Source organism: Pituophis catenifer, unplaced genomic scaffold, assembly GCF_029215685.1.
Source record: "Pituophis catenifer annectens isolate HBS135680 unplaced genomic scaffold, rPitCat1.0.hap2 SCAF_3, whole genome shotgun sequence".
Classification (NCBI taxonomy): Eukaryota; Metazoa; Chordata; class Lepidosauria; order Squamata; family Colubridae; genus Pituophis; species Pituophis catenifer.
Window position 1 is genome coordinate 205,862,686 of NW_027256883.1, and position 14,828 is coordinate 205,877,513.

At 44.1% G+C, this 14,828-nt stretch overlaps 1 protein-coding gene across 1 annotated transcript in view; it reads right to left on the minus strand.

Moving 5' to 3' along the window:
* The window catches only part of LAMA5 (laminin subunit alpha 5), a 241,192-nt gene that overhangs the window by 23,251 nt on the left and 203,113 nt on the right, over nucleotides 1-14,828 (minus strand). The window contains exons 59-68 of the mRNA XM_070941125.1: nucleotides 12,700-12,802; nucleotides 11,162-11,272; nucleotides 9,719-9,898; nucleotides 8,161-8,303; nucleotides 6,038-6,217; nucleotides 5,015-5,151; nucleotides 3,702-3,855; nucleotides 1,706-1,839; nucleotides 871-1,033; nucleotides 121-252 (exon numbers count right to left, since the gene is read on the minus strand). Of these exons, the coding sequence (XP_070797226.1) occupies nucleotides 121-252; nucleotides 871-1,033; nucleotides 1,706-1,839; nucleotides 3,702-3,855; nucleotides 5,015-5,151; nucleotides 6,038-6,217; nucleotides 8,161-8,303; nucleotides 9,719-9,898; nucleotides 11,162-11,272; nucleotides 12,700-12,802 (1,437 nt within the window). The remainder of the gene's footprint in view (nucleotides 1-120; nucleotides 253-870; nucleotides 1,034-1,705; nucleotides 1,840-3,701; nucleotides 3,856-5,014; nucleotides 5,152-6,037; nucleotides 6,218-8,160; nucleotides 8,304-9,718; nucleotides 9,899-11,161; nucleotides 11,273-12,699; nucleotides 12,803-14,828) is intronic.

Sequence of the window (14,828 nt, forward strand, 5' to 3'; positions counted from 1 at the left end):
GTGGACCACCAAAATTTTCTCCTGGACCAGTTGGTGACTGCTGCCCTAATGCATGGAAAGAATAAAAGAACGTACTTCTGCCTCAGGATGCAAAATTGAAAAAGACAGTTCCGTTATTACCGCTTTGTTTGCGTTGTTGCTGACTATCAGGGTGGCCTGATCCCTTGAAGGGGGCGCCATGTTCAGGCCTCCACCGAAGTCGTAATACAGCACCAGCTTTCCGTCTCGAACAGCCAAACACAGCAGCTGATTCTGTAGGAGGAAAAAGGACAAAATCACTTTCAGGTTTTGGGGTCTAAAAGTCAACACTCTACTCTATATAAAAAGTAAAGGTTTCCCTGTCAGTCTCTATTCCTGAACTCTAGGACATGGTGCTCATGTCCGTTTCTTGGCCGAGGGAGCCAGCAATGTCCAAAAACAATTGCTGTGGTCATGTGGCCAGCATGGCTATACCTCAAAGGCGCACGGAATGCTGTTACCTTCCCACCAAAGTGGTACCTATTTATCTACTCCCGTTTGCATGCTTTCGAACTGCTAGGTGGGGAGGAGCTGGAGCAAGGAACGGGAGCTCACCCAGTTCTGTAGAGCTCGGGTCTCGAACCTGGGCTTTCAGCTTTTCAGCTGACAAGCTCAGCATCTTTAACTGCTGAGCTATCGCACCCATCTACGGTATATAGCGCTGCTTTAATCTGGGAAAAAGCCTGGGAAAACGAGGACATATTGTCCTACATTTGCTTCCTCCGATTCACTCGAGATGTCTTTGTGATATGTCTTTTTTCTAACGCCACTAACGTACCAAGAACGGACTTGGACCAAGCAACCCGGATCCTTGCCAGGTTATCAAGTATGACCAATCCAAGGGACACCTGCCTGATGTTTCAAGAAGAAAATGATCCCGTGGTAGGACACCAACCGCATCTCCTGCTCAAAGCGTTTGATCGATCCCTGCTGGCTCTCAAAAGTGATTTCCGCGTATCCAGTCCCGTCAAAATAGGAGCCATCGGTCAGCCAGGGATCGCCCGTTGATTTAGATCTTTGAGAAGAAGGAAAGAGTGGATGAGTGATATGCCCAATCTACACAGCTGTAGTCTAGAAATTAAAAATTTGGAGATTTAAATATAGATAGATAGATAGATAGATAGATAGATAGATAGATAGATAGATAGATAGATAGATAGATTAGTTGTATTTTGAGGAAGGAACATTGTTGATAGCTTAGCTTGATGGAATCTTCCTGTCTCTAGGCAGGACATCAGCAAATCAAATTACATACAAGTACTCCTCCACTTACAACCATGCATTTAGTGACTGCTTGAAGTTACAATGGCACTGGGAGAAAAAATGATCTGCAACTGGTTCTCACCCTTAAAAATCATTGCAGCATCCTTATGGTCACCTGATCAAAAATTGGGCACTTGGCAACTGGCATGTGTTTACGATGGTTGTGATATTCTGGGTCATTTGATCGCCATGTGTGACTTTCTCAGCCAGCTTCCGACAAGCAAAGTCAGATTCACTTCATGACGGCAGTGATTTGCTCCTCAAAAGGTTCTAAAATTGTGTGCGACTCACCTAACAACTTCCTTGCTTAGCAACGGGAAATATTTTGTCCGAACTGTGGTCGTTAAGTCGAGGACTACCTGTACCACCGTGCCCATTTTCTCCCAGGGAGGAAGGTTCTTGAATGTATCATCACCAAGCTTACCTTGTGCAAGGCCTCTCCGCAGTGGTGTCGAGATGGAAGGTGCGCTGGAAATTGTACAAGCTTATCACCTCTTCATTCAGAGAATCCATCTCTATACAGCCTCGGTAATTAGGATAGCGCAGAGGTAGAGGAGGCTGTTGGGGGAAAAAATAATCCATTTGCTGAATCTTGTGTTTCATTTTCTCAGCAGAAATAAACACTCCCATCTGGTTGCAAGTTGGTTCCGTCTATAGCTTCTTGCTTCCTGCTTCAGTTACCTAACTGTCCTGCCTTTGAAATCCCAACCTTTGTCAGAACTGCCATCATATGCTTGAGCTTCGTATTCGCTAGCTGCCAGTCTGCCACGAACTATGAGTGGAAGGAGCCGGGCGTCATCTCAAGGTCAAAAGGACTGGGAATGGAATGCAATGGCTTACCAACCAGCCCGCTGTTGAAGAGACTGTTCCCAAAACTATTTATTCAAATATAATTGGACAATAAGGGACCAGCAGAGGGGAGGATATAAAGGGAGGAAGTTAAACGGGAAACTTGGGCGTGCGAACTTCAGTTCCGGCTTTTCTATACTGTCTTCCACTTGGTTTTTAGTAAAGTATACCTTTTGATCCAAATGGAATCGAAGGTCTTTCTTGCCTAGAGAACCAAGTTGGAGCAAGTCTGACAACCTTGCTTGATAGTAACAGAAGACTGTCTCCGCTTACCAACCTCCTTGAATGTGGATTTTCCAGGGAAAAGTGACTTTAGGCATATAATTAATTGCCAGTTGATGTTCCTTGTAAAACTCTTAAGCCAGGGGTGAAATCCAAAATTTTTCCCTACCGGTTGTGTGGGCATGGCTTGGTGGGCGTGGCAGGGGAAGGATACTACAAAATCTCCATTCCCACCCCACTCCAGGGGAAGGATACTGCAAAATCTCCATTCCCTCCCCTCCTGAGGGAAGGATATTGCAAAATCTCCATTCCCACCCCACTCTGGGGCCAGCCAGAGGTGGTATTTGCCAGTTCTCTGAACTACTCAAAATTTCCGCTACCGGTTCTCCAGAACCTGTTAGAACCTGCTGGATTTCACCCCTGCCCTCAGTTTACTTAAAATAGTTATAAGTTTTGTATAGAGAACATAAAGCCAGTTTGATCTAGTGGTTAAAGCACCAGGCTAGAAATCAGGAGACCTTGAATTCAAGTCTCACCTTAGGCATGAAAGCCATCTGGGTGACTTTGAGCCAATCACCAAGAGTCTCTGAGTTCTAGTCCCGTCTTAGTAATGAAAGTCGGATGGGGCCAATCACCAGGTGCCTTTGAGTTCTAGTCCCAATTTAGGAATGAAAATCTGATGGGTGACTTTGGTGCCAATCACCAGTAGCCTTTGAGTTCTAGTCCCACCTTAGGAATGAAAGCCATCTGGGTGACTTTGAGCCAATTGCCAGAGAGTCTCTGAATTCTAGTCCCGCCTTAGGAATGGAAGTCAGGTGGGTGACTTTGGGGCCAATCACCAGGAGTCTTTGAGTTCTAGTCTTGCCTTAGGAATGAAAGCCATATGGGTGACTTTGAGCCAATCGCCAGGAGTCTCTGAATTCTAGTCCCGCCTTAGGAATGGAAGTCAGGTGGGTGACTTTGGGGCCAATCACAAGGAGTCTTTGAGTTCTAGTCCCGCCTTAGGAATGAAAGCCATCTGGGTGACTTTGAGCCAATTGTCAGGAGTCTTTGAGTTCTAGTCCCGCCTTAGGAATGAAAACCAGCTGGGTGATTTTGGGGCCAATCACCAGGAGACTGTGAGTTTGAGACCTGCCTGAGGCATGAAAGCTGAGTGAGTGACTAACCATTAAGTCACCACTTTCTACTACAAGTTTATGCAACCTGATTTTTTTTTTTTTTTTTAATTTGATTTATATGCCGCCCTTCTCCAGAGACTCAGGGCGGCTTACAATGCGTTAAGCAATGATTCTAAAAAGCCCCCAAAATCCCCCTTGTCCAACACAAGCAGTCTACTCAGCCGAACTCACCGTGAAGCTGGAAGGGTAGCCACCCACGTACAAAACGGTGTTATGGGGCTTGAAGTTGAAGAGTCCATGTTCTCCTTTGGCAACGCTGTCCCCCTTGGTCTCATGCAAGGTTTGCTTCTCCACTGTCACAGACATGTATCCGTACTGCAAGATCCTACAAACCAGGAAGACATTTTGCTAATTTCTAGGCTGTCTCTCCTATCCCTCTGCCAGGAAACGGCATTCAAGAACGCCCATGAAAATAAAAAAATATATAATCGGAACCAAATAAAAACATAAACAGAAATGCAGCAGAAAGTCGACAAAGCCCATGGCGCAAGGAAAAGAAGACAAGGTAAAGGTAAAGGATCCCCTCACACATATGTGCTAGTCGTTCCCGACTCTAGGGGGCGGTGCTCATCTCCGTTTCAAAGCCGAAGAGCCAGCGGTGTCCGAAGACGTCTCCGTGGTCATGTGACCAGCATGACTAAACGCTAAAGGCGCATGGAACGCTGTTACCTTCCCACCAAGGTGGCTCCTATTTTTCTACTTGCATTTTTTATGTGCTCTTGAAGTGCTAGGTTGGCAGAAGCTGAGACACGTAATGGGAGCTCACCCTATTACGCGGCACTAGGGATTCGAACTGCTGAACTGCTGACCTTTCGATCGATAAGCTCAGTGTCTTAGCCACTGAGCCACCGTGTCCCTAAAAAAGACAAAACCCAGCCCAAAGAGAACTTCCTTTGACAAGGCCTGAGCAGAAAGCATTTTAAGAGCAAGGGAGAAGATGACTTCAACCTTCAAAGCTATTTTCTCTCTTCTACCAAGTAGTACAGGTAAGTCCTTGAATTGCAACAGTTCGTTTAGTGACTGTTTGAAGTTACAACGGAGCTGAAAAAAACGACTTAGGACCGTTTTTCACACTTACAACCATTGCAGCATCCCCATGGTCATGTGATTAAAATTTGGCAACACTTGGCAACTATCCTCACATTTACGACGATTGCAGTGTCCCCGGGTCACGAGATCCCCTTTTGCGACCTTCTGACCAGCAAAGTCATGGTAGATGGTTAGATTCAGTTAACCGTGTTACTAACTGAACAACTGCAATGAATCACTTAACAACAGTGACAAGGTTGTAAAGGCAAAACTCACTGAACAATTGTCTCGCTTAGCAACAGCCAATTTGAGGCTCAATTGTGGTCATAGGTTGCGAACTACCTGCAGTGACTGTAGAGAGCAATTTTACCTCAGAAACTCTCATCCATGGATCCACTACGGAACACTGATTTTTGAAGCCTGTTTTTTCCCCCCACTGCTTCGTTCCTCCATACCTGTTGATGCTGACAGCAGCAAACTGTTCTCCAATTTCTTCATCGACCGTCAAATGTGCCGGTTCATCGTCTCCTAGTTTGTAGATCCATTCCACTTTGTGGTCTTTAAGGATGAGGCCCATGTAGTCCCCAGTGGCCTGGAAAATACAAAGAACAAGAGTGAACTTGGTTTGGCCATCCAACCTGGGGCCCAGATAGTGTGAATGAGCCTGGTTTTTTTGGGGTTGTTGTTGTTTTATTGATTGTGAGATGTTGCAACTCTTCCTATCTGTTGTTTATGCTATCTTAGGTTTAATTCACCTAATGAGAAGGAAGGACTCACTGGAGAAGGGCCTAATGCTGGGAAAGATTGAGGGCAAAAGAAGAAGGGAACGGCAGAGAATGAGGTGGCTGGATGGAGTCACTGAAGCAGTAGGCGTGAGCTTAAATGGACTCCAGAGGATGGTAGAGGACAGGAAGGCCCATGGGGTCGCAATGAGTTGGACACAACTTCGCAACTACCAACAACAAAAAGATTTAATTATTTATTCTTTCATTCAATTTCTATAGGCGTCAAACTCAACCAAGGGATTCTGGATGGCTGACAATTCAAAAACATAAAACTATTAAAACAATAAAATAATGGTAAAAACATCCAGAAAATAAACACATACAGTAGCCAAAATAATTAACTAACTAACAATAAAGCCAAGAAACGAGTCTTCAAAAGCAAGAAAACAGCAGAAGCAAACCACGCTTGTATTTTAACATTGCTCTGGTTAAACTAAACTTTAAGTAACGTTTTGCAAAGTGCAAAATCTGAGGAAGAAACAATAATCAAAGATATTGGGGCAAAGAAGAGGAACCAAAACAGAGCTAAATCTATATTACACCAACAGTGAATATCAGTCGTATTGAATAACAACTGCATAGTAATGCCAACATTCTGAAACACACATGAAAAACAAATTATCCTTATACTTTCTACCCCAAATCCACTGGGTTGATTTTTCCAGGTTCTTGATTTCTTTCTTGAGAACTTACATCCTTTTGTCCCAGGTACAACACGAAGCGTGTAGACTCATCCTGTGGTTGGTCTCTCTTTTTGGAGTCTGGGTTCTGAATGTAGAATTTGAGGGATGTGTAGGCAGCCAAATCCTGCAGATTGCTAGGAGTCCGGATTTGCACACCGGAAGTGCCATTAAACTTCACCGGAACTTTAATCTAGGAGCCAAAAGATCAAACGAACAAACATTTGATACTAGGCCTGGCATTAAAAAATACTGTGGTCCCAGAAGGATTCGCTATTTTAGCAATAGCACTTAGACTTATATACCGCTTTATAGTGCTTTATAGCCTTCTCTAAGCGGTTTATAGAGCATATTGCCCCCAACAATTTGGGTCCTCATTTTACCCACTTTGGAAGAATGGAAGGCTGAGTCAACCTTGAGCCTGGTGAGATTTGAATTGCCAAATTGCAGGCAGCCGGCAGTCAGCAGAAGTAGCCTGCAGTACTGCACTCTAACGACTGCGCCACTGTGGCTCATTTTGATGCTAATTTGTCCCACCTCCCTTTAAAAATCGTCACTTGAGGACCCAGTTTGTGGGGGCAATAAGCTGACTTTGTATAAATATACAAAAGTATGAAGGCTATTGCTTAAAGTATTGTAAGCCGCCCTGAGTCTCCGGAGAAGGGCGGCATATAAATCAATTTTTTTTAAAAAAAAAATTGTTCTTAATGATATCCTGAGGAGCGTGCATTTGTTTCTGTCAGCCAAATCCTTAATTGGCTTCATGGATTATGTTTCTTTCTATTTGATTGTTTTTAAGGATTGACAGGCAAAAATAATATACAGGTAAACTTCATTGAACGACCACTCATTCACCAACCAAAGCTGCAATAGTGTTGACTGAGGGGGCATTACAACTCACAACATCCCCAGAGTCACACAATTGGGATTTAGGCACTTGGCAATTGGCTTGAGATTATGAGAGTCATAGCATCATGTGCCCATGCGATCTCCTTTTGCAACTTTTCTTGTTGTCTTCCAGCCAAAGGGAACAGGGAAACTGCTGTTCCCTGTCACGCAACCATGGCATACTGTGATTGTGTGGGATTGACTGAACAACAGCACCTGGGACTGCCTCAATTGCTGTCGTTAAGTTGACAAGCTCACATGATGTAATGGTTTGAAACTGGATCACTTAGTGACAGAATAAAAGAGTTGGAAGGGATCTTGGAGGTCTTCTAGTCCAACTCCCTGCTCAGGCAGGAGACCATTTCAGGCAAATTCCAATCTCTTCCTAAAAACCTCCAGTGTTGGAGAACCCACAACTTCTAGAGGCAAGTCGTTCCACTGATTAATTGTTCTAACTGTCAGGAAATTTCTCCTTAGTTCTAGGTTGCTTCTCTCCTGCCTTCAGGTGCTTTGGAGAATAGCTTGACTCCCTCTTCTTTGTGGCAGCCCCTGAGATACTGGAACACTGCTATCATGTCTCCCCTAGTTCTTCTTTTCATTAAACTAAAGGTAAAGGTTCCCCTTGCACATATGTGCTAGTCATTGCCGACTCTAGAGGATGGTGCTCATCTCCGTTTCAAAGCCGAAGAAGACGTCTCCGTGGTCATGTGGCCGGCATGACTAAATGCCAAAAGCGCACGGAATGCTGTTACCTTCCCAACAAAGGTGGTCCCTATTTTTCTACTTGCATTTTTTACATGCTTTCAAATTGCTAGGTTGGCAGAAGCTAGGACAAGTAAAAGGAGCTCACCCCGTTATGCGGCACTAGGGATTCCAACCGCTGAACTGCCAACCTTTTGATTGACAAGCTCGGCGTCTTAGCCACTGAGCCACCACATCCCTTATTTCTTTAAACTAGACATACCCAATTCCAGCAATCGTTCTTTATATGTTTTAGCCTTCAGTCCCCTAATCATCTTTGTTGCTCTTTTCTGCACTCTTTCTAGAATCTCAACATCTTTTTTTATCATTAAACAGGGACTACCTGTAATTACCAATCCTGCCCTTGACTGACCAGATTGTACACAAATTCTAAGTCAAGAGTGCCTTCTCTTGAAGACCTAAACTCCGGCATATAACTTTGTTTTGGAGTCCCACAATGGCAGAGAGCGGGATCATCAGACACTGAGTGACTTTAAGCCTCCTTACCTTACTGACAGCATTCCGGGCCAATGAGATCAGTTGGCGCACCCGCAGGATATTGTCCAAAACAGTCGCGTTGTGGCTTCTTCTGTTTTCCAGGCTGGTCAGCTTTCCCAGGAGGACTGGGAGGGTGCTTTCAAGACTTGAGACTGGACAGCCGAATTTTTTTGAGAGGAAACCCAGACACCAGCCCAATGGGAACATAAACAAGTCACAGAGGAAGCATGTTATGCATGATAGATTACAACTCAGTCGTCCAAAAAGAAGTTTCGAATCTTCTATTTCAAAATTGCCTTCAATGTAATTACGAGCTCTGATAATTTCGTTGTTTTATTTCAGATGACATTTCAGGGAAAGACAGAAGAAAGCAAATAGAGAAGAGGGGACAGAATTACACAGAATCTGCTGGGTTTGGTCGTTTTTTTAAAAAAAATAAAACTGAAGAAAACCAGAGAGTAAAAAAAGATAGAAGAATTTGCATCTTTTTTCTTTCAGCATTCTGTCTCAAAAAATAATGCAATGACCTTGACACACTGGAAGAAAAATGGAAGAAAATGCATAAAAGGGAAACCAGAAGAAAAAAAGGATCTAACTGATGTTTTGTATCTAACATTATTTATATCCTGCCTTTATTATTTTTATTACTAACTCAAGGCACTGAACATAGCTACTGTATTTTTCGCACTATAAGATGCTCCGGACTATAAAACGCACATTAGCTTTAGAGGAGGAAAACAAGAAAAAAAAATCTGCCTCTGCCTTCCAGCATCCATCCGGTATTCATCTGGTTAGAGTCCTTGCAGCAAACAGCCTGGTCAGCTTCAGCACGTTATCGTAGCCCCAGCACGTGGCTCGTCAGGGCTCTGCTTCGTTGTACCCACCACCAGTCAACTGAGCTGAGCTGCTGCCACCGTTGAGGAACGCTGGAGCGTTCGCTACCGAGCAGTTGATTGGCAGTGGGATTGGCCTCCCGGAATACAGCCAATCAGCTGTTCTAGGCGGCCGGTTCTGCCGCCACCGCCAATTGCCACCATCGATTGCCACCACCATTTGCCACTGCCACGATTTGCCACCACCTAGAACAGCTGATCAGTGGTATTCCAGGAGGCCGATCCAACCACCAATCAGCTGCTCAGCAGTGAAGGCTCCAGAGTTCCCTGGTGGCGGGGAACCAATCCCCCTTCCTCCCCGCTGCAATATTCACTTTATAAGACGCACAGACATTTCCACCCACTTTTCTTGGGGAAGTGCATCTTATAGTGCAAAAAATACGGTAATACTTTTTCTTAACAACAGTTTTCATGCCTAAGGCGGGACTAGAACTCATGATCTCCTGGTGATTGGCCCAAAGTCACCCAGCTGACTTTCATGTCTAAGTGGGACTAGAATTCAAATCTCCTAGAGATTGTCCCAAAGTCACTCAGCCAGCTTTCATGTCTAAAGTGGGACTAGAATTCACAGTCAATAGAAAAGAGTATCTATACCCACAAATGAATCCTGCTAACAGGCAGAATCCCTCTTTATCCAAAGAAACAGAAAGATTGAAGGAATGGGAATTACGCACCAGTATTCTTGACATCACGGGTAGCTTGATTCAAATCTTCACTTCTTAGATCTCCATACTGTTTTTTCCACTCGTCCACGTTTTTTTTCATGTCCCTCAATTTTCCTTCCATTGCAGCCACTGTCTCGTTGGCTTTTAAGGCTGCGTCTTTGGCCTTCTGGATTTTCTCCGATGCATCGTCTTGCAAACAAAAAGAGACAGGGTGCAAAATTAAAAAAAAAAAAAAAAAAAAAGCTCCCAGAATTTAGATGAAAGAAATGTGCAGAGTCAAGAGTGGCCCAAAACCTGCAACAGTTCAGATTCATTTAAACTCAGGAAGAACAAATACCAAAATCAAACTAGCATAAAAACTGTTCTCTGCGGTTCAGAGAAAATCATTAGCCAGGAGTGAAATTTATTGCATTTCATGCATTAACGTTGTATGATCAGATCACCGGCAAAGTGATGGGACAAATCTATTATTTATTTACTTATTTTAATGTATTTATTAAATTTAAATGCAGTCCATCTCACTAACAAGCGACCCTGGGTGGCTTCCAGTACCATAAATAACAAGATAGACAATGAAAATGTTAAAAATATTATTACAGGTCGTCCTTGGTGTACAACCATTCATTTAGTGACCGTTCAAAGTTACAACGGTCCTGAAAAAAACCCAATATGACTGTTTTTCACACTTACGAACGTTGCGTTATCCCCATGGTCAGGTGATCAAAATTCAGACGCTTGGCAACTGACTCATATTTATGACGGAAGCAGTGTCCCGGGGTCATGCGATCCCCTTTTGAAACCTTCTGACAAGCAAAGTCAATGTCAAACAACTGCAGTGATTCACTTAACAACAGCGGCCAGGAAGGTCGTAAAAGGAGGCAAAATTCACTTAACAAATGTCTCTCAAAAACCGGTTGAGAAGGTTGCAAATGGTGATCACGTGATCCTGGGATCCTGTGACCTTTTGTAAACACATGCCAGTTGCCAAGTGTCCAAATTTTCATCCCGCGATCATGGGGATGCCACAACCAGAGGTGGGTTTCACATATTCTTACCATCAGTTTGCCCCACGTGTGCACACTCGTTTTGCACGCGTGCACCTTCCTCGCATGCACCCGGCCTTCTGTGCATGCACTTTGCTCATGCGCGCGCCTTCCTCGCATGCACCCGGCCTTGAAAATGTGGCTAAATAGGACAGTGTTACGCCGGGGTGGGAGGGTGGGGGAGTGGGCCCACCCACGGTCACCGCTACCAGTTCGCCTGAATTGGCCTAAACCGGCTGAATACCACCACTTGCCACAACGATCATTAAGTGTGAAAACTGCTCGTAAGTCAATGTTTTCAGCGCCATTATAACTTTGAAGGATCAGTAAGTGAATGGTTGTAAGTCGAGGACTACCAGTATGAATTTTTGGGAAATCTATGAAGTTATTATAAACATTACAGGCTTACCATGGACCATGTCCAACTTGTTCTTCGCTGAGTTCAGCTGGTTCAGAAGTTGCTCCTTCTTGGTTTGGGTGCCAGCCAATTTGTTTTTGGCTGCCTCCAATGCTCCCTTGACTTGGATTAAAATAAAAGAAGTACAGTGTTATCGAAGTTCAAATCAGGATTTCGGGAAGTAACATTTCAATTAGCAACATTGAGAATATGGCCTGGGGACTGTGAAGGTGGAGGTCATGTACCAAGACATTCCAGACCTGTGTTCTCCAACCTGAGAATTGGGCCAACTTGCCACGGGACAACTTAACAATTCTATTTACCGTATTTTTCAGAGTATAAGACGCACCAGAGTATAAGACACACCTTAGGTTTTGGGGAGGAAAATAAGAAAAAAGCTGATTGGTGGGTGGATCAGCCTCCCGGAATACTCCCAATCAGCTGTTTCCAGAGGTGAATTTTAGCAACAGGTTCACTGGTTGTGAGCTCTGTGCCTTGCTTTTTTTTCTGCCCCTGGAACTTTTTTTTCTGACTCTGAAAGCCTCCGAAACAGAGCTGTGCTATTTTATAAAGGATTCACTATTTTAGCAATAGCATTTACACATATATACCGCTTTACAGTGCTTCAAAGCCCTCTTTAAGCGGTTTACTGAGTCAGCATATTGCCCCCAACAATCTGGGTCCTCATTTTACCAACCTCAGAAGGATGGAAGGCTGAGTCAACTTTGAGCCTGGTGAGATTCGAACTGCCAAATTTGCAGTCAGCCGGCAGTCAGCAGAAGTAGCCTGCAGTACTGCACTCTAACCACTGTGTCACTAAGGCTCCGCTTAGAGAGGGCTGTAAACTGCTTAGAGAGGGCTGTAAAGCACTGTGAAGCGGTATATAATAATAATAATAATAATAATAATAATAATAATAATAACAACAACAACAACAACAACAACAACAACTTTATTGTCATTGTATGTATATACACAATATACTCATACAACGAAATTCACTTAACACCCAAAGACCAGGTCCAACACACATAACAATCCCCAAACACTCCCACCCACCACAAATTCCCCACCCCTAAACCACCCAAACATCCACACAACAGATCAAGTAATGCTGTCCAACAGCTCACTGATGGTGGCCCTTTAGTTCATTGTTGAGTGCAATTATAGCTCTGGGATAAAAACTATTCAGAAAATGTCTGAAGTGCCATTGCTATTGCTATATCCTGCTTTTCAACTTCCTATAAAACTATCCCAAATACCTAACTAACAGAGGTGCACCCAAAATGACACAACAAACACACACTCAATGGCTCAGGTGTTTGGTTGAATCAGTTCTGGGCAGACTGTAATCAGACCGAACCAAACTCTTCAATCTCCATGGATCCATTAAGGTCAATAAAGAGCCATTAAGAAGACCAAGGCATCAGATGATAATGCCACGTGTGATATGCAGCGTGGTGAATGGGGCTAAGGGGAAAGACCCAGATGAGAAGGAGGGTCTAATGGACCAGATTGGATGGAGAAGGTGCTGCTGGTTTCTTGCTCACCTCCTCTGAGCTTCCTTTGCTCTTCCTTCACAGCTTCTTCTAAAGCACTGCTGTCTTTCTTCATCTCTTTCGCTCTGTCTCCAAGCTTATGTTTGAGGACGTTCTGCAAATATAGAAGATAACTCGTCCCACCTCATTGCATCCGAATTCACACAGAACATTCCGAACCCACGTCTTATACAAGAGTTCTAGCCTCCATTGGTTATTGTTCTGATCTAGGCTTCCCAAGAGCATGAAGCAGACTCCTTGTCCCGACCAAAAACCCCTTTTTATTAAGTTACTGTGAATTCTTCTCATTCATATCCAGCAAAGTCTTTCAAGGGAGAATTTACAGTCACAGACCTTATCTGGCTTGGAGAGCTGCCAAGCCGATATCTTCAAAACTTGGCAAGGAGTCTCTGAGAGTCACAAACCAATTAAGCAAATTAATTGTCTCCTGCAAACTCCACTCCCCTTTTCGCTCCTCTTTTATTCCCTCTGGGAGGGGCCATTCATTGTCCACCTGTGGCCTTACTCCCAAGTCGACCCTTGTTCTTTAGCTGTTCCCTTCGTCTGGCAACTCTGCGCATGCGCACACTGGGAACAGGCTCCAGCTGTTCGTCTGCCTCACTGATATCTGACTCCGAAGGCAGCTGATAACTGGCCCCATCTCTGCCTCCGACGCAGAGCCCTCATCAGAGCCTTCCCCAGACTCCAGGACTGGCCCATGTTCCTCCCCAACCTCCTCACTGTCCGAATCTGCTGTCAGATCCGCTGGCCGCTGGTGGGCTACAACAATTGTCTACTCTTGGGTGCACACTTTCCCCCTCTAATCTCTACTGTTCCCTGACTCCCTAGAACACAGGGACTCAACTTACGACCACAATTGAGCCCAAAATTTATTGTTGTTAAGAAAGACAGTTGTCAGGTGAGTTTTGCTCTCATTTTACTTTTCTTGCCACTGTTGCTTTAAGCGATTCGCTGCGGTTGTTAAGATAGTAACACGGTTGTTAAGCGAATCTGGTTTCCCTACTGACTTGGGTTGACAGGTCAACAAAGGTCATCACATGACCCCTGGACATTGCAAACGTCATAAATACATGCCAGTTGCCAAGCATCCGAATTTGGAAAAAAAGTCATAAATCACTTTTTTCAGTAAATTCAAAGATGTTGTAAATTCAAAAGATCATTAAACAAACACGTTAATTGCACATTAAATGGATTGCAGGCAAGTCCTCGCCTTATGACCATTCATTTAGCAACCATTCAAAGTTACAACAGAAAAAAATGTGACTTATGACCAGTTCACACACCTACATCATCATCATAGCACTCTGGAGTCACTTTATCACCATTTGTGACCTTCCCAGCTGACCTTCTGATAGGCAAAGTCAAGGAGGGAAGCTGGATTCGCTTAATGACCATGATGATTTGTTTAACGAGCGTGGCAAAAAAAAAGTTCATAAAATTGGGCACAGTCATGTGTTGACTCACCTAATGACAGGGGTGAAATGCTCCCGGTTAGGACCGGATCGCCCGATCTGGTAGCGATGGCGGCGGGTGGTTCGGAGAACCGGTAGCAAAAATCCCTGCGCGCCCCCCCCCATGCTCAGCTGAGCTGCAGGATCATCAGAGGCTTTTTTTTTTTAAGTTTTAAAAGCATTTTTTCTACAACCTCTTCCGACGAAAAAATGCTTTTAAAAGTAAAAAAAAAAAAGCCTCTGATGATCACGCGGCTCAGCTGGGATCGTCAGAGGCTTTTCAAAGCATTTTTTCCTGCAACCTCTTGGCCGAAGAGGTGGTAAAATAAATGCTTTGAAAAGTCTCTGATGATCCCAACTGAGTTGCCTGATCGCCAGAGGCTTTTCAAAGCATTAGAAAAAAATGCTTTGAAGTTTTTTTTTAAAAAAAAGTAGGCCACGCCCACCCAGTCACATTACCCCCCCCCCCACCAAGCCACGACCACAGAATCGGTAGTAACACATTTTACATTTCACCCCATTTTTCAACAAGAGCCGAGTCTCCATCCTTGACAAGACGCCTTTCTTCCAAATACTGTTCCCAATTTCGCTAATGCTGAACTGAATTATTTTTAAGCGATTTATGAAATTAAATTGGTACAATTGGAAGACAGGTGTGCAGTTAACTGG